Source organism: Anas platyrhynchos, chromosome 13 (assembly GCF_047663525.1).
Source record: "Anas platyrhynchos isolate ZD024472 breed Pekin duck chromosome 13, IASCAAS_PekinDuck_T2T, whole genome shotgun sequence".
Taxonomy (NCBI): Eukaryota; Metazoa; Chordata; class Aves; order Anseriformes; family Anatidae; genus Anas; species Anas platyrhynchos.
In genome coordinates this window covers 14,049,650-14,065,617 of record NC_092599.1, presented here as the reverse complement: position 1 = coordinate 14,065,617, position 15,968 = coordinate 14,049,650, and the positions used below count along the sequence as shown (strand labels likewise).

Genomic DNA, 15,968 nt, shown 5'->3' with positions numbered 1-15,968 from the left:
TAGCACGTTGTAAATTCAGCACCGGTATTTTATCAGACAAACTATAGATGTTCACTTGATCCGCCTTATTTAACATAGATGATGTTAACACCTGCTCTAAGACATCTTTTTTTATTATTATTATTTTCACAACACTTTTAGGCACTGTGAAATCAGAGCAGATTTCATGAACCTAACAAACCAAATGAAGATGCGAAAGTGGTAAAGCACAAAGATAAAGAGGGAAAGAGAAAGACAGAGGAAAAAAGTAACATGACTACTGGATGGAAAATGTCTTTGCTATGAACGACCAAAAAGTCAGTATTCTGATACTCAAAATGCCTGAGTCATTGAAACAAAAGTTCTCTGCAGACTCTTCCAGCATTTCTGCACAACTACCACAAACGTGTACCCTCATGTAAGGTGTTTTGTGTCTTGTGCCGTACTGTAAACACACACATAAAGAACACATTTATCTTTATATTCTTTTTCACCATAAGCCATTGTTCTGAATGACTGAATGTTCTGAAAAGCCCTTTTTTCTCACTTTATCAGACTGACTTTTAATTCGCTAGTAGGCATGGCTCATACCCTCAGCAAGGACCCACTGCCATACCTAGTGGCATTAGCATGAGGACATGCAAGGGAACAGGAAATTTTTAATCATGACACACTTCACATAACTTTCATAATGCAGCAACGGAAGAGTTGGACCAGATGATCTTTGAAGGCCCCTTCCAATTGAACTTTTCTATTTTAAGAGCTTTGCACAAGCAGCAGAATCAACCCAAGCACATGGCACAGGGAGAATACGGAGCTAGCACAGCCTGCCATTCTACCTCCACTTCCAGTTTACAAACACACTCAATTTCCTTTTCCCCAGTTCTGCTGTATCCTGAGACCTAGCGTTCCGTTCCACCATTGGCAGCACCACCAGTACTGCTTTACTAAGTGTACAGTAATAACCACAGTGATGAAAAAACCTAATGACTTCATTACCGACTCTCCAAAATAAGTAACAACAGCATATTCAAAGTAATTCATAACTTTTTTTTCATAGCTTCATAGAAAGCTTTTCATAGCTTTCATAGTAATTCATAGATTTATTTTTTTTTTTTGACTGCACTCTACTTACGCTGAATGACAAAGCCTGGAAGAACTAAAGTTTTTAGATTGATATTGTGTCTTCAAATTTTCATTCATCTCTATACATATTTTATTTTTTTAAAGATAAGCCACTACTTCTGTTAGAGCTTGTAGGTAAATTTGCTCAATAAAAAGGATCCCCACCCCCACAGCAACACGCATGAAGTAAAGCTGGTAAAATGTAAATAGGTAAAATTAAATTTGCTCTGCAGAGTTACTAAATCATTTCTAACCACATGGACAATGGAAAAGAGCTCAGTACATTATGTCAAGTTGTCTGATTAAAAAATATTCTTACCTCAGGTTTATCTCTGTGTGTGTTTACAGCTTCAACATTCAGGAATATAGATTCTACTTTACATCCTGTTGACAGAAAAAAATTTTAGAATTTGACCGTTTTAAAAAATGAGGTCACAGTTAAGATGCAATCTAATTAATCTAATTTTCAGTTTGTAAAGGTTAAACATTGATTCATACCAGAATTTCCCAAACTGTGAACAGATAAGTCTATTGAAATGAATCTATTTTGCCAGGATAAATACAGTTCTCAGTCTTACAATCCATACCCTATTCTGACCTTAGCTTTATCATTATTTGCTTTGAAACACAAATTCCCACTTTTAAACATACAGAAACTAAAGCATCCAATCAGAAAATTCTTCTCTGTAATTTTGCATTGGTTTTTAACATCCTAGACTTATTAGAATTTCACTGTAGTACAGAAAACAAAATGCTTCCATTTTTTAGAACATGAAAATGATTACAAGGTACACCTTGTGTTGCTAGCAACTCCTGTTCCTCATGTGTGCAAAACAAGAGTCTTAATCTGCAGCTATATTGGAATTTGCCTTCTGGAGAGGATCTTCTCCTCTTCACCCCAAAATTGAAAACTTCAGAGAGTAAGAAAAATTAAGTGTTCAGAAGACACAGCTATTAGCTAGTACAAGCTGACCCACATAGAGAATAATTACTCAATACACTGTGACCACACCATTTTAAGCAACATCAAATTGCCAAACACAGTCAGATCTCACATGAACATGTTTTTTTATAAAGCTACCTAACACAGCATTAATAGTTAAATTCCCCTGACACATCACACATAAAACATCTACCACAAACAACAAATTAAGTTTTTAGGAAATAAGTGAACAGAAAACTCTGAATTCATAACATACTCCATAAGACTGTTGCATGCCAGAAAAAGGTGACTTCAGCCTTTCCTTAGAAAGCCACTGCACTTCAATAGACTAATACAAAGTAATATGGCAAATATTTGCCTTTCCTTGGGGAAGCAGATTCTGAGGAGCCCCATTTGTCACAAACACTGAGCAAACACCACAGGAAGGCAAACAATCTGAAATATCCAATAAAAAAAATAAATGGGGGGGGAGCATGCTTCTCACACTGGGAGAGTACCCTAGTCATCTTTCTGTTCATGGATTCCTGCAACTGAGCAAAAGAAAGCTCTGATCTCCCATGCTGGCCATTGCTACGGCCTGGTTACACAGAGGCCTCAAAAAAAAAATTCCCTATCGTAAAGTTTAAACATAAACCAGAGGCACATGAGTTACTCCACAGGTAAGTCCTGAGGTGCATATTCCTAACTCACTTTTAACTACTGACGTGCAAGTTCCCAAGTACAGCAAGGTGCAATTCCTCTCCCCTGCGTGTTCCCAAACAGACCGTCTGCTCCTCAGCCCCCCATAAATACATTGCACTCCCTGGGCTGAGCTGTAAGGGTCTAACTGATCCTCATCCAGCTGTCAGGCCCTAACAAAGTTCCCCTTCTAAAGATCAGACACTGCAGCTTCAAACGCTAGGAAGAGCAAACCCCTAAGGGAGATGCCTCCCCAGAACAGGATTAGCTGGAAGGTGCGAAATGCACCACGTTTGATCATGCATCCTGCCCTGCTGGGACCAAGTGAGGCATCAACTTGAAATTAGTTTGTAGAAGTATTAGTGCAGAAATATTTCACACAGCCCCTGTATTTTGAGATGGTCAAATTCCAGGAAGTGGGTCAACTGAAAAGTCCTAATCAGACATGTTTCAAACACTTTAAAAAAGAAACACAGCACTTCTTTCACTGAAGTCAAAAGGTCAAGGAGAATATTTCATACTACTTCTTTTCCTTCCTCATTTCAAGTGCAAGTAAGCACTGAAAACATCCAAGCCCTCTTAAAGTTTACGAGCAAAGTCACACAAGTTCCCACTAAAACAAAAAACAAACACACATACGAAAAACAAACAAACAAACAAACAAAAAACCTATATACACGCAAAAAAGACCAAAGGACTACCTCTCTGTGGAAGCAGTCCATGACTACTGAGTCGAGATATTCCAGCTTCCAAAAATTGACTGTATTTTAGAAAAGTATTAACTGTCCTACATCTTGATTTTCAGAACTTCAGCTTGTCATGCAAGGCTAGGAACACCAGATGTCACCAGAGCACAGAGTGTTACTACTTACTGCAGGAGCTAACTGCAATTAAATGACAAAAATCTCTTCTGACATTTCCCAGTGTAACCACTAGTTACTGTGTCTCAACTTTATTCGAAACTAAACCCAAAACAAAGTATGGTTATAGACTGCTTCTTTCAAAGCAGATAATCAAAGACAAGTTTGCATTTTCCATGAATAACTCAACTAGTTCTCAGTTGGTTGGTTTTTTTTGGTTATGTATTTCATGGGTACTTTGTCTTAAGTGTGATTAAGTACCAGAAAATACAATTAAGCCATCACTTAAAGAAAATTAACAGCAGGCACATGCTAAACTTAAAGCAAAACTTAATTAGCAAGCAGCCTACAACCAGTAAGAAGTGCATGTTGCAACCCATACCCTGCACTCTACAAGCTAGCAACAAATCTCAGCTAAGGCCCCCAAGCTAAGACCTAATAACAGCTGCTGACAAGCATATGCCAGAAGCAACAAACGAGAAAAGCTCCTGTGGCAATGTGAAGGAAGGTCTACAAACAAATACTTCAGGAAAACAGAACAAAACTAGTTGAAGGGTAAGGGGAACAGTTCATAATATGTTTAACCTACATTAATTTAGATTTGTTTTCTAAAGCACAATACCCTCAAACACATCAATAGGAACTGGGATCTTACTGTACGAGAGCTAAGTGGCACAAGTTAGTGAAACAGCCTATGAGCTGAATATCCAAGACAATTTTCCATTAGCAGCTTCAACCACTGGTACTTCCAGACCCCCACTAATAAAAATATATTTTTTGGCATAACACAAAGAAAATAAAACCCAAAAGATTAGTTGATTCTAACAAAGCTGCACAGGCAGACATGCAAAGTCAGACACGTTTGATTCTCTTTCACAGCAAAATAGATATTTTAATTGAAATATTTCACAAACTTCACCAATGGCACAGACATTAGGGACACTATATTTAGTCTTTATGGAAATTCTGCTTACCATAAGCCACTGGGGTTAGCTTTAAGACAGTATGTAGCGGGCACTTCAGGTAAGGCAGTTGCTCTGAGAAATGAAACACCAAATTATATATAAAAAACACAGATTACAAAAACATTACCTCTATCATTATGTTACAGGCCAATCACTTAAAAGTTTCTTTTTATCTGACAGTGTATCTATTTTATTCCCTACCATACAACAGACATGCTATTAAGACAGAGTAGAAAAACAAACGTCACAGCATTTCAGGTGAGAAGCAGCTCAATAAAATCACCTACCAAGCTACATGAGCAGATCAAATATCAAAAATTATAGTTGTATACTTGCCTAGCACAAACAATTCCCTTTATCGTCACGGCACGGTGGAATTCATGTTTTGGAACCTTAATCATTAATTTTCAAACTAACTTAATAGAGGAAAATAGACCATTTGTAACTTATCGAGGAAGACTTACCTGCAGGCTTGTCAAGAAAATATGCAAGCAAACAGCGCATGACAGCTTGGTGACATATGACAAGCACATTTTCCTGCCTTTCAAGTTCCATAATTACTGGCTCCAGTCTCTGAACAAGATCTTCATAGGACTGGGGATGGAGAAGCAAGGGAAGAAAAAAAACCATAGCATATTAAAAAGGGAACACTTAACAGGTATATGTATATACATTGGAACTTAATTTTACATTAGCCATTTTCTAAACGTTATATTAGGATGCTGGCAACTATTGTAATAATTAATAATTTTCCTGAAATTAAAAACCACCGTTTAGATCTTTCATATATCAAAGAGTGCACATATAACTAAAAAAAATAATATATCCCCTTCATGGAAGGACTTTATTAAATTAGTCACTATGTTCATGAATTTCCAAAAAAAATCCCTAGAATTTAATTCAGAACATCTGCAAACATACAGGTTAAGTCTTGCACAATATTTTCCATACCTCATCTTCAAAAGCATCTCTCTTCCAAGCACAAATCTAGGAAGCCCAGCCTACAGCCATCACACAAACAGTTCACAAAGCCTAACTTGTTCAGGCTGCCCTTTGAAAACAAACCATGGGCTAGACAAACTGGTATGGCAATGGCAGCCACCGTCTCTTCAAGTCACAAAGCAGGAGGCAGGATCACTCTCACACCACGTCCCGAATAGTACACGCACAGCAAATCTGCTGCTGCAGGTCAACACCAAGGTTTCTATACGTGTGCACTCAAGTTAATCTTCACATGCACAGCAAACAATATTTCCAGGATGCGTCACGCATTACACGCAGGGAGCACAACACGTCGCTGGGGCCCAGCAGAGCAGGAAATGATGGCAGCAGAAGGCTTTCCCCTCGTCCCAGGCAGGCGAGGGGCCTGCTGATCCAGCCCTTGTCATGGGAGCCACCGGTACCTGCTGCATGGAAGCTGCTCGTGACAACCACCAAGATCAACCAGACCACTTGAGGCAACACAGTGCTTCAAGATGCCACCATCCCAGAGGAGGCTTCAGTTCAAAAAAAAGAAACACTTCTTTTTCCAATGGATTACGAGAACTTTGCAGCTGAATGACTGCCTCATTAGTAAAACAGGGGTCACACCTGCAAGCACATGCTCACATGCTGCCCTCATCACCCTGATTACTCTTGACTGCTAGGCAAAGATCTCACAGCTCTGGTTCCACATTACCAAGGGTGCAACACAAACGATGGAACAGCTGCTCCAATTACTCTCCTGCCCCGCTGCCCTGAATCCTAAGCCTTTAGCACCCACACCCAGGCCATGTGGCATCTGGTAATTGCTCCACTGGAATGGCTTTGCTTTAGAAAAGCTGCCAGCAAGTTACTTTCCCAGAGGCAAGGAGTTTATTAAAGTGAAAGACCAATATGGCTATGGATTTCTGTAACTTTTCAGCCTTAACTGCTTGTAGAATAACTATTGTCTATAACAACAATGAGTAGAAAAAGGTAATCTTGATAGTTTGCATGTGCAATATGCTGAAACTTTGCAATTAGTTTTCCTGCAGTATCACTGCAGGACCAGCATCAAAACGATGCTCACAAGACCAAATACTTCAACTGTTTTTTTAAATCTTTTTTTTTTTTTTTTTTCAAGCCCTGAATCAGACTAAATGGTTTCAAGCTCCGTCCTTACAAATCCCTATGTGCCTTCCCCTGGAGACAGAGACAACCTTTTAATTAACTTTAAAACATTGCTCTTTCCTAAAGCCAGCATGCCTGCACTCAAGAAGACAAGGAATTCAGTCACCTTGGGAGAAAAAATAGCATACCTCTCCTTTAGGGTATCTGTATCTGTATTTGTCTTGGTCTCTCAGTGCAAACTCGAGTGGGTAATTTTCCTGTATTTCTTCATATGTCATTTCTTCACACACGCCCTAATAATACAAATAATTACAAAGGTAATACAAATAATTAAAATATGCACGTTTCCAACAATGCAGAAAGCAGATGTCACTGATAGTAAGATCATATGTAAATGTCATTTGACAATTGTTTTCATTTAATCTGGCACTTAGAACATCTTCACGCATGACAAATGCAACACCTGGCTAGACCCAGACACCGTTACAATGAATTTCTAAATCACTCTATGAGTAAAGCTACATATATTGCTAAGCAAGGTCACTATGTGAGCAAGGTTACATTTTATCTATTGCAGCTCCTTTGTATCTTACAGATGCAGTCTGAAAGTGCCAACCACCAGTTTGGTTTTGTTTGTTTGTTTTGTCTTTCTTTCCACTCCCCCCCCCAAAAAAATTTCTTAGCACTGTTTCTTCTACTAGGGAATGTTTTACCAGGAAAGGCAAACCAAAATTAAATTAATTATTACATGTTTATAAAATATTTAACCTGGTAAACAGGAATTAGTTTTTCTAGCCTCTTAGAACCACTGCTTAAATGAATTTCTATCCCATAAAAGGCATGCTATTATAAAGTGACATATTTCCTTCATCCCTAGCAAAGAAAGAAACAGTTTAGACATTTACAAAAGATGGACTTACTGCATCTATCTCATTCAAAACCTTCCACTGTTCATAAGGCACTCCCAAAGCTTCAGCAGTCTGAATTGTCCTTTTCATCTGACTGGTCCAAACTTTCAGATCCTTGATATTTTGCTCATTAATAAACTGTGCCAAGCTCTTGGCAAACTGAAATAAAAACCATGAGACACTGGATGAGGGCTCAGAAACAGGACACTACATTCAGTTTGGAATCCGCAGGCTCTAGCCTCTGTAAGCTCATTATAAAACTTTTCTACATGATCTGTCAAGTTTTTCCTAATAAATAAATAAACAAACACATGTTCTGTTAAGCCAAGAGGAACAGGGGAGGGAAGGAAAGGAGTACAAGGAAGACACAAGTGTTCTGCCATTCTATCTTTACCTCCAGGAATTTTCCCTTCATCTTTAAATTGTGAATTTTCCCTATTACCAAACAAGTTAGGAATTTACAAAAATATAATTCAAATTATAGCCTCCCTGACAACTGCTTTGTGATCTAGGATAAAAAGGAATTTAAATCAATGACAGACAAAAGAGCTGATACCAAATCACAGCACAAAGTGTGTCCATCCATGTACACAGCTAATAAAATCTTTAACCTGTTAAGAGGAAAAGGGTGTAGAGGCAGAAAGTTGTAATTACACAGCACAGGCTGTACACATATGCAGAGATACAATCTAAACCCAGAGGCATGCTTTTTCTGGAGGTACTTACTTCTTTACCCCTGACAGACAGTCCAGGATCTCCTCCTATTCTCCCTTTCAGATTGAGTTCACTTTCTCCATGTCGACAGAGGTAGATTGACCGAGGAGTCACATGGATATTCATGAGGTAGTAGACAATCCTGCTCTGGATGTGATCCATCACTCTGTTCACAAGGTAACTCCTTCCAACATCCATAATTTTAATATAAGAAAGATCCCTTTCATAAGCAAACAACAATGAAAAATGAAGATTCCATATAGTTTCTATCAGCAAATATCACAATCTTCCCACGCCCTCTCTCACTATAAAACTCAGAGAAAACAAGCCAAAGCAATAAACAAACCCTCCATTACCCATGGAATATGTAGTAGTCCTAAGGGATAATCCTCAAATGGTGACAGGAACATCGCAGTACCCTGGAAGCACAAGATTAATTCTATTCCTCTTCCACATGTGAGCTCCTCACAAAATTCCTTTTTTGTTCCCTTCACTTGCAGTCTGTGTCTCAAATCTAGATCCTGTTCTTGGGAAATCATCCCTCTACTGACAGGCAAATTCAGTATAGGCACTCAACAGCAGCAGCTTCAAAAAGATTTCCAGCTGTTTTATGATACTCAATATTTTTCTCCAGGTTACAAACGCTTTTTCCCACAGCAACTATTTGCCTGATTGCACCCAAGTTCATAAACTCATGGTCTCTGGGAACCCTTCCAGAAAACCTGAAGCATCAGAAAGACTAGGCACTAGCCTGAAGCAGGACATTTTCTCAACCACTCTAACAACCGTTTATTAACAGTACTGCAATTTACCCTACTACTTTCTCTCAGCATCAGAGAGGTTATAATTTCAATTTTCTTTCCTTATCCTTTCTCATCTAAGCTACAATTTCAGAATAGCATCTAATTTAAAGGAGGACAAAAGTCAAATAAGCTGAAAATAACCACCACTGTTTTCTGGAGATGCATGAGACATTACACTATAATAACACAAGAATATTTGTAATAAAACCAAATGGAGGTGATGAGAAACAAGCATCATCATCTCATCTTTGACTGTATTCTTTGGAGTTAATCATTACTGTTTCACACAGGCACAACAGTTAGGTCCATCACAGATATTTCATGCATGAACTGGTCTAAATGAACCAGCTTCACATTGCTTACAGTCAATTACATTAAAATGTAGCTCAGCCTTCCTATAGCACTGGTCCTTAAACAAACCAGGAGCCCCTGGTATGACTGCAGCTCAAAATGAAATCCTGGACTGTACCAACAGAAACAGGGTTCATCCTCACATGATTTGACCCTAACTTACTTTATAACGTTGAAAGTTAATGAAAAACAATTGAATGCTTTGGCAGGAGGGCAGATAATCTAGATATGAAACTTTCTCACAACCCTGCATGTACAGCATTATTTGCAAGGGTAAATGAATACATTTAGAAATCACATTTAAGAACAATATGTTCCAAATTCATCCAAGCCATGTCAACAAATTAAGTTATGCTTACAAATCACCCAGGCTCCTGCTACACATTAAAAATAATATTATTTTTTTTTAAAAAAAAGCAACAACTGACCAGTACATCTCATCTGGAATCATTTACAAATGGTGGTTTTATCCCAGAAAAATCACAGCATTCTCCAAGTGGGAAAATCAGGAAGAACATTGTCCCAGAATAAACTCATAAGCCAATTTTCCCTCAAGCAAACGTGCTTTCAGGCTACACCTCCAGAGTCAACTGTCTCTCATTTACCAGTGGAAAAAGATGTCAGGAAATGAAAACCATGACTAGAAAGCCCCCATCCCGAATATGGGATCCTCCAACCTCTAATGAAACGTCTTATTATAACCCAGTTGTGATCACAGTATTACTGAATCTCTTACTTGTCAAGAGTTTCATCTAACGTCTCGTATGAGTTCTTGTAGCATTCTATCCTTTTCATGAAATCTTCAGTTGCTTCATCGTTACTACAATCAACATAGTCTGGACTACCCAGCTTCACTTGCTGTTTAAAACAAAAACAGGAGATTAGTACATAAGTTTATTTCCCTTTTTAATGGAAGTTTAAGTAAATGAGGGCAGGGGCACAACACAACACAAAAACTTATTTATTTTGTTAATTAGAATATATGTAGAGCAAGAAGATTTGTTATTCACAGAATTTAACTTCTGGGATAAATACAGATAGGAAAATAAATGAAAAGTATCACACTAAGGGGAGCTAACAGTTTTTGCTACTGGAAGTTCTTACAATTGTACTTGTATACATACTGAGGTACTTTAAACCTCTTGACTTAGAGCAGTTCAGGCAAACTTTCCTGTACTCACCACAATGTTTGCAGCAATGACCTCTGGATCTACACATACTGACTCCACAAAAAAAGTCTTCAGCCCGAACAGGAAGTCACATGTACAGAAAGAAGGAAGAAAAGAAGATGAATTGGATGGACACCAACATGGACAAGCATCAGGCTGACCACTTCTATGCTCTTTTCTAATAGCGCTTGCTTTGGACACTTTCCTCCATTGACTCAGAAGTTCTGCTTCTCCAGGCCCTCTCAGCAGAAATGGATGGCTTACAGTTCCCTGAAGCATCATGCTTTACACCCTTTGCCCCATCAATGCTTGTAAGTGGAAACATTTTGGAGTGAGAATAATTTAGGATGGAAGACGGAGAAATAAATGGAGAGGATGTAAGTTCAGCCATACAAACGGTAACTAACACTTCTGAAATAATAAAGTGGGAACCTTTCAATTAATGGAGTAGTCTCACTCAAGAGGTTTCTGCTTGGCTGTCTCAAAGGTTTGTGGAGATGCAAGGTTACTAATAATCTTCCATTTGCTGTAAACAGCTACATGCAAAACAATCCTGGACGGAAGGCAGAAAGACACAGGAAGTCTTTGGTTTGCATGGAATTAACGCAGATTTCCCTACATGTTTCTGCAGGAAAAACCTGGCCAACACTAAGAACCACAGTTTTAATAGCTCTTGCTAACAGTATGCTAAGAATTACACCTCCAGGACAATGCAAGTGAAGCCCTAGCATAAAAGAGATTAGCTCCGAAGGAGTACAAACATTAAAAGACAAGAAAAATGAACATGGGGCAACTTTTCATCACAAGCAATGCTTGAGGACACAAAACACCACACTGACTGTACATCTAGCAATGATGTGCCTAATGCTAGTGCACGTCTAAACTCAGACTACAGACAGAGCGAGGAGGCAAAACTACCACCGCCATGCTTGTCCAGGCATTAACTAAGAACGTTTCTGCTTTTTGACTCACCTTATACCCATTTTCTTCTCCAAATTTGTAAATAGTTTCTCTACGTTCTCGAGTTGTATTTGTAGCATCAAAGACCTAAAAATAATTACAGAGAAAGAGCAAGGGAAGAATTAGAAATGTATCATAGCCTGTGAAAAACGGTCAGTGACAACAAAAACAAGAGTTCAAAATCCCTCAATGTGAAGGAATGCAACAAAAATAATTCCCTTCCCTTCGTTCTGCTACCTTTTATTAAGTCAAGACACTGCTATTCCCAGAAAAAAAAAAAAGACGTAATTATGAAAATAAATTTATTTTATCTGACTCAAGGCCATGCTCTTCTTACATATCTGTCTGACCACAGATGATCACAAATGGAGGCTACATTACATTTCTATAGCAGCTTCTCTTGGTGATACACAGAAAGAAATCTTTGAATTTTCACAGTCCCTTCTCAGAGATTAATGCTGTGGCTCTTAAAAGGTGCCTCAGTTCAACAGCTTAATGGCTTGAAAACAAGCCAAAGAATACATAAAAAAGATGGTGAAATCAATGATACTGAAAATACAAGTGTAAAACTATGCAGAAGACCTGCAAGACTAGCAAATCCTGTCTGTGAATTATAAGGAAAAATGCAGAGGCTTTCCTGAGAAAATATGTTTAGCATAGAACATACCAGCATTTTACCACAGTATAAAGTTTACCTCATACACACAAAAGAACTTGTAATTGTAGCTAATGGTTTTCCCTGTTAGTTCATAAAAACACCAGAGTTGTGTCAGTCTAGTCTTTAAAAAAGCAATGTTATATATTTCAGGTGAACGTACAACATACACAACAGTGTAGTTTGTTGAAATTCTTATATTTTGCATCCTGTTAAATACTCAGATATACCATAATTTAAACTGAGTCTTTTTTGCTCTCTTCAGAGATTTCTTCAGTGTCAATAACAAAACTGCCTAGCAATACTGAGGATGCTTTTTGTTCAATAAGTCATTACCATTCACTCGAAACACTAAACTTATCAAATAAAAACACAAGTGCAAGAAAAAAACAAACCACAACAAACACAAAAAACAGATGTACAGATGCGTTTAACAGAACATTACATAGAGTGGAGAAGGTAGACAACTTTATTAGTGTCATCCTATCCCCGGTTAACCCCTCAAATCAAAGGTGATTGCCTAGTATAATCCTCACCCTAAACTTCAGTGCTTCTTTCACTGCAGCAACAAGGCTGATCTAATTTACAAGAAAAGAAGAAAATCTGATATACTGAAGAAATACTGGAATATCTCAGATTGCGTATTACCCAGCAGAGAGACACTGTTTTGTAGAGAAAGATCTCAAGAATGTGTCTTCATCAAGAAACTTACAGCCACGTGCCCATTTTCTTCACTGAGGTACTGTCGGACGTCATTCAGCGCTGCTAAGGCACACTGTCTTAAGAATGAAAAAGAAGACAATTCAAATGCTAGTAGAAGTCATCTTATCACTCATGTCTTGAGATCAAAGTGCCCTGGAAATATTACATCAACTCCCTCAAAAACACATATTGCCAATCAGTCCCTCTGTGAAACAGGAGAAAACCGACAAAGGTGAACAAAAACCAACAAAGGTGAACAAAGCCCTAGTGAGGAAATACGGTGATGGCTATCTGCCTAAAAGACCAGTCCCATGCTCCTCTGGGCAACCAATACAGCTAGACATCAACACAGAATAGCCAACAGCTATTCACAGATAGTTGCTTCCTAGTTTGATTCTCAAAGAGAAAAGAAAAAAAAAATTAACTTCAGCCTTTCATCTTGTTTCAACATTCATTTCAACTTGAGGCCACAATAGACCTTACAAGCATTTTTCAGTAATTTGCTTCTCTTGTTAACTATTGCATAAAAATTGCTTGTGGCAAAAAATCTGCTGAAACAGAGAGCAAAACAAAGTTAGTGTCAAGTATTAGAGAGAGAGACATGAAAATAATGCCCCATTGTAATCACCAACCCAATGTAATTTGTACTGGAGACTGCTGAAGAAACAAACACCAAAAAAATCCAACCCCAACACTTCATACTTGTGTTAAATCTGGACAGGGATAAACTCATTATCATCTTTCCTATTTGCCCAGCACTGGTGTTATCTCCAAAGTCCATTATGATTTGTAACAGGTAAGTAATACTGTGGGCAGAATTAATAGTGTATGATTTGCTCACTAATAGAGCAAAGCCCCATTTATTTCAAAGAACAACAATCTGTTTGAAGGGCCAACAGAAGAATCTGCCCATTTCAACAGCCTTTCTGTGCATAACTACTCTGTTCTAACTTCCAGACTGAAATGCACCACTATCACTTTATGTATGTTCTGAATGCAGAACTTTATTTTAAAAAGAAAACGTTTCAATCCTGACAGTATTTCCACATTAGTGTGGCTAACAGATGTCAGGAACTGAGATTCATCAGTCAAATCTTCACTAAATAAATATAAACTCATTGCTTACTAGGCAGATTAGCTCTCACAGCCCATTTCATGGGCTATTCCCCACCATTTAGTCTAATAGGTGACATGGAGGCACATAAAGGTTTCTTTCTACCACTAAGCAAAAGGCAGATGCTAGCAAGGCTAATGCACCACTCATCTACAAAGGTTCAGAAGCTTTTATGCAGGTTATAGCAGTCCTTAATTGCTGCTGAAGTGGAAAGGAAGGGAGAAGAGAAAGAGGACAAGCAGAAGGGGAGCCACAAAACAAAGTCCAGACAGCAGGAAAGTCCAGGTATTTTTGATGCTTGACCTGAAACAACTTAAAACAAAATACACTGTATTTTAAGCAGCCTAAACAAATGACATTTACATTCCTCTTTTCCTTATCACTTCACGGTGTACTAACTCTTCTCCTGAGCATACAAAAATGTACAATGAAGAAAATCAAAAGATCATCCTATTGAATCTTCCATAAGAAAGGCAGCTTCCCCTAGCTCTGATCTTTTCTTCCTCTATTCTTTCTTCCAAAGGTACTTTCTCTACACTGAAGAGCAGATTCCTTCCAGGAAAGAGGGGAGCCTCAAGTGCTTCTGGGCACAAATGCTTACCCCAGGCTCACCTTCTTTTGTACAATATTAGCAAAGTATTGCAGTTGCTCAGGCACTGCAATGGGCTGAGTACGTGAAGCACCTGTGTGAAGGCCAAAAAGACAATCTCAGGGAGAGAGTGCTAGTGCGTCACTCCTGCTCATTTGAGTGGATAATGACAAATGCATTCAAAGTACTTTAGGTGAAAAATCCCAGTACGAAATCCTGAAAGAAAAGGAGCTCTGTGATTTTTCTTTTTCTTCATGATCCATACAACCATTCTGAAACGGCATTATAGGAATTAGATAGTGAAAAGGTCAAGCCTAGTAACTGGTACCTGACAAAGAGGTTAAAAAAAATATATAATAATTCTCCTTTGTTTTGTGAGAATATTTCCTGCAATATCCATATCAACAACAGCTTACCAAAAGGCCAAAAGGAATCAAGTTTGAGTATTTACCTTCTCCACATTTTGATGCTTCAACTGAAGCAGTTAGGAAAAAAAATATCCTAGGTTTTAAGGAGTCTAAACAAATCGCTTTTCCATCCCTTCTAGATTTCTTTTCCTTGTCATTTCATATTGCAGTCTCTTAAGGGTCTTTTGAAGCATACAAAAATGAAACTCAAAGCAGTATTCAAGAGCAAATTACAGAGTACCATTATAATACAACTCGCATTGTATAGCCAAACACATTCAAAACTTACTTCCTGATTTTCAAGCCTTCTTCATTGTCAGGCAGGAAGAATTCAAAAGATTTATATTTCTTCACCAAATCTCGACGATACTGACCGACATTAAATTCTGCCAAGAAGAAAACAGTGTTAGTGGGAACTAACAGTATTCATATAAAAAGGATAAATGTTATGACAGCTTTGAAACCAAACTACCTGAGAAGATAAAATAATTCAGTGTGTTTTTTTTTTCTACTTTTAAATACAAAGACCATAGAAATGGCAAAAGCGTATTTGAGCTGTAGGCAGCTTCAGTGGAGTCACTTGACCATATGGCTATGCCTCTCTCTGCCAGTTCGCCTGAACAACAATAAAAATCTCTTTTCCTGTTTTGTGAGGGTGGCTGGAAGTCTATTTCAGTAGTCTACAATGAACAACTCATAATCTAGCTTTTCCCTTCTGCACATATGTGCAATATTCTGACAGCACTTCCCGAAGCTTTCGGCTCTTATTTAAGCAAGGAAGGGCTCTATACAGGACTAGCCCACCTTGCTTTTGATAAAAGACACTCAAGTTGTGGAAACAATTTCTTAAGGACCTTGCTCCTTAAAATAGTTCTACTCCTTAAGGATCAGTATATACCATTTCACAACCCCTGTTCCTTTTACTAAAACAAAACAACAACATAAAAAATTTAAA

The 15,968-nt window shown here is 38.1% G+C and overlaps 1 protein-coding gene across 12 annotated transcripts in view; it reads right to left on the bottom strand.

Annotated features, from left to right (window-relative positions):
* LOC101795985 (6-phosphofructo-2-kinase/fructose-2,6-bisphosphatase 4) overlaps positions 1 to 15,968 on the bottom strand; it is a 48,677-nt gene that overhangs the window by 9,399 nt on the left and 23,310 nt on the right. For all 12 annotated transcript variants that reach the window (XR_011812609.1, XM_072044519.1, XM_072044522.1 and 9 more), the window contains 11 exons: positions 15,303 to 15,399; positions 12,914 to 12,980; positions 11,559 to 11,633; positions 10,599 to 10,655; positions 10,154 to 10,275; positions 8,276 to 8,483; positions 7,562 to 7,708; positions 6,830 to 6,934; positions 5,015 to 5,144; positions 4,560 to 4,622; positions 1,424 to 1,488 (listed from right to left, as the gene is read on the bottom strand). Coding sequence is in view for 11 of the 12 variants with exons in the window: in XM_072044519.1 (XP_071900620.1) it covers positions 1,424 to 1,488; positions 4,560 to 4,622; positions 5,015 to 5,144; positions 6,830 to 6,934; positions 7,562 to 7,708; positions 8,276 to 8,483; positions 10,154 to 10,275; positions 10,599 to 10,655; positions 11,559 to 11,633; positions 12,914 to 12,980; positions 15,303 to 15,399 (1,136 nt within the window). In the remaining variant the exon portion in view is untranslated. The remainder of the gene's footprint in view (positions 1 to 1,423; positions 1,489 to 4,559; positions 4,623 to 5,014; positions 5,145 to 6,829; positions 6,935 to 7,561; positions 7,709 to 8,275; positions 8,484 to 10,153; positions 10,276 to 10,598; positions 10,656 to 11,558; positions 11,634 to 12,913; positions 12,981 to 15,302; positions 15,400 to 15,968) is intronic.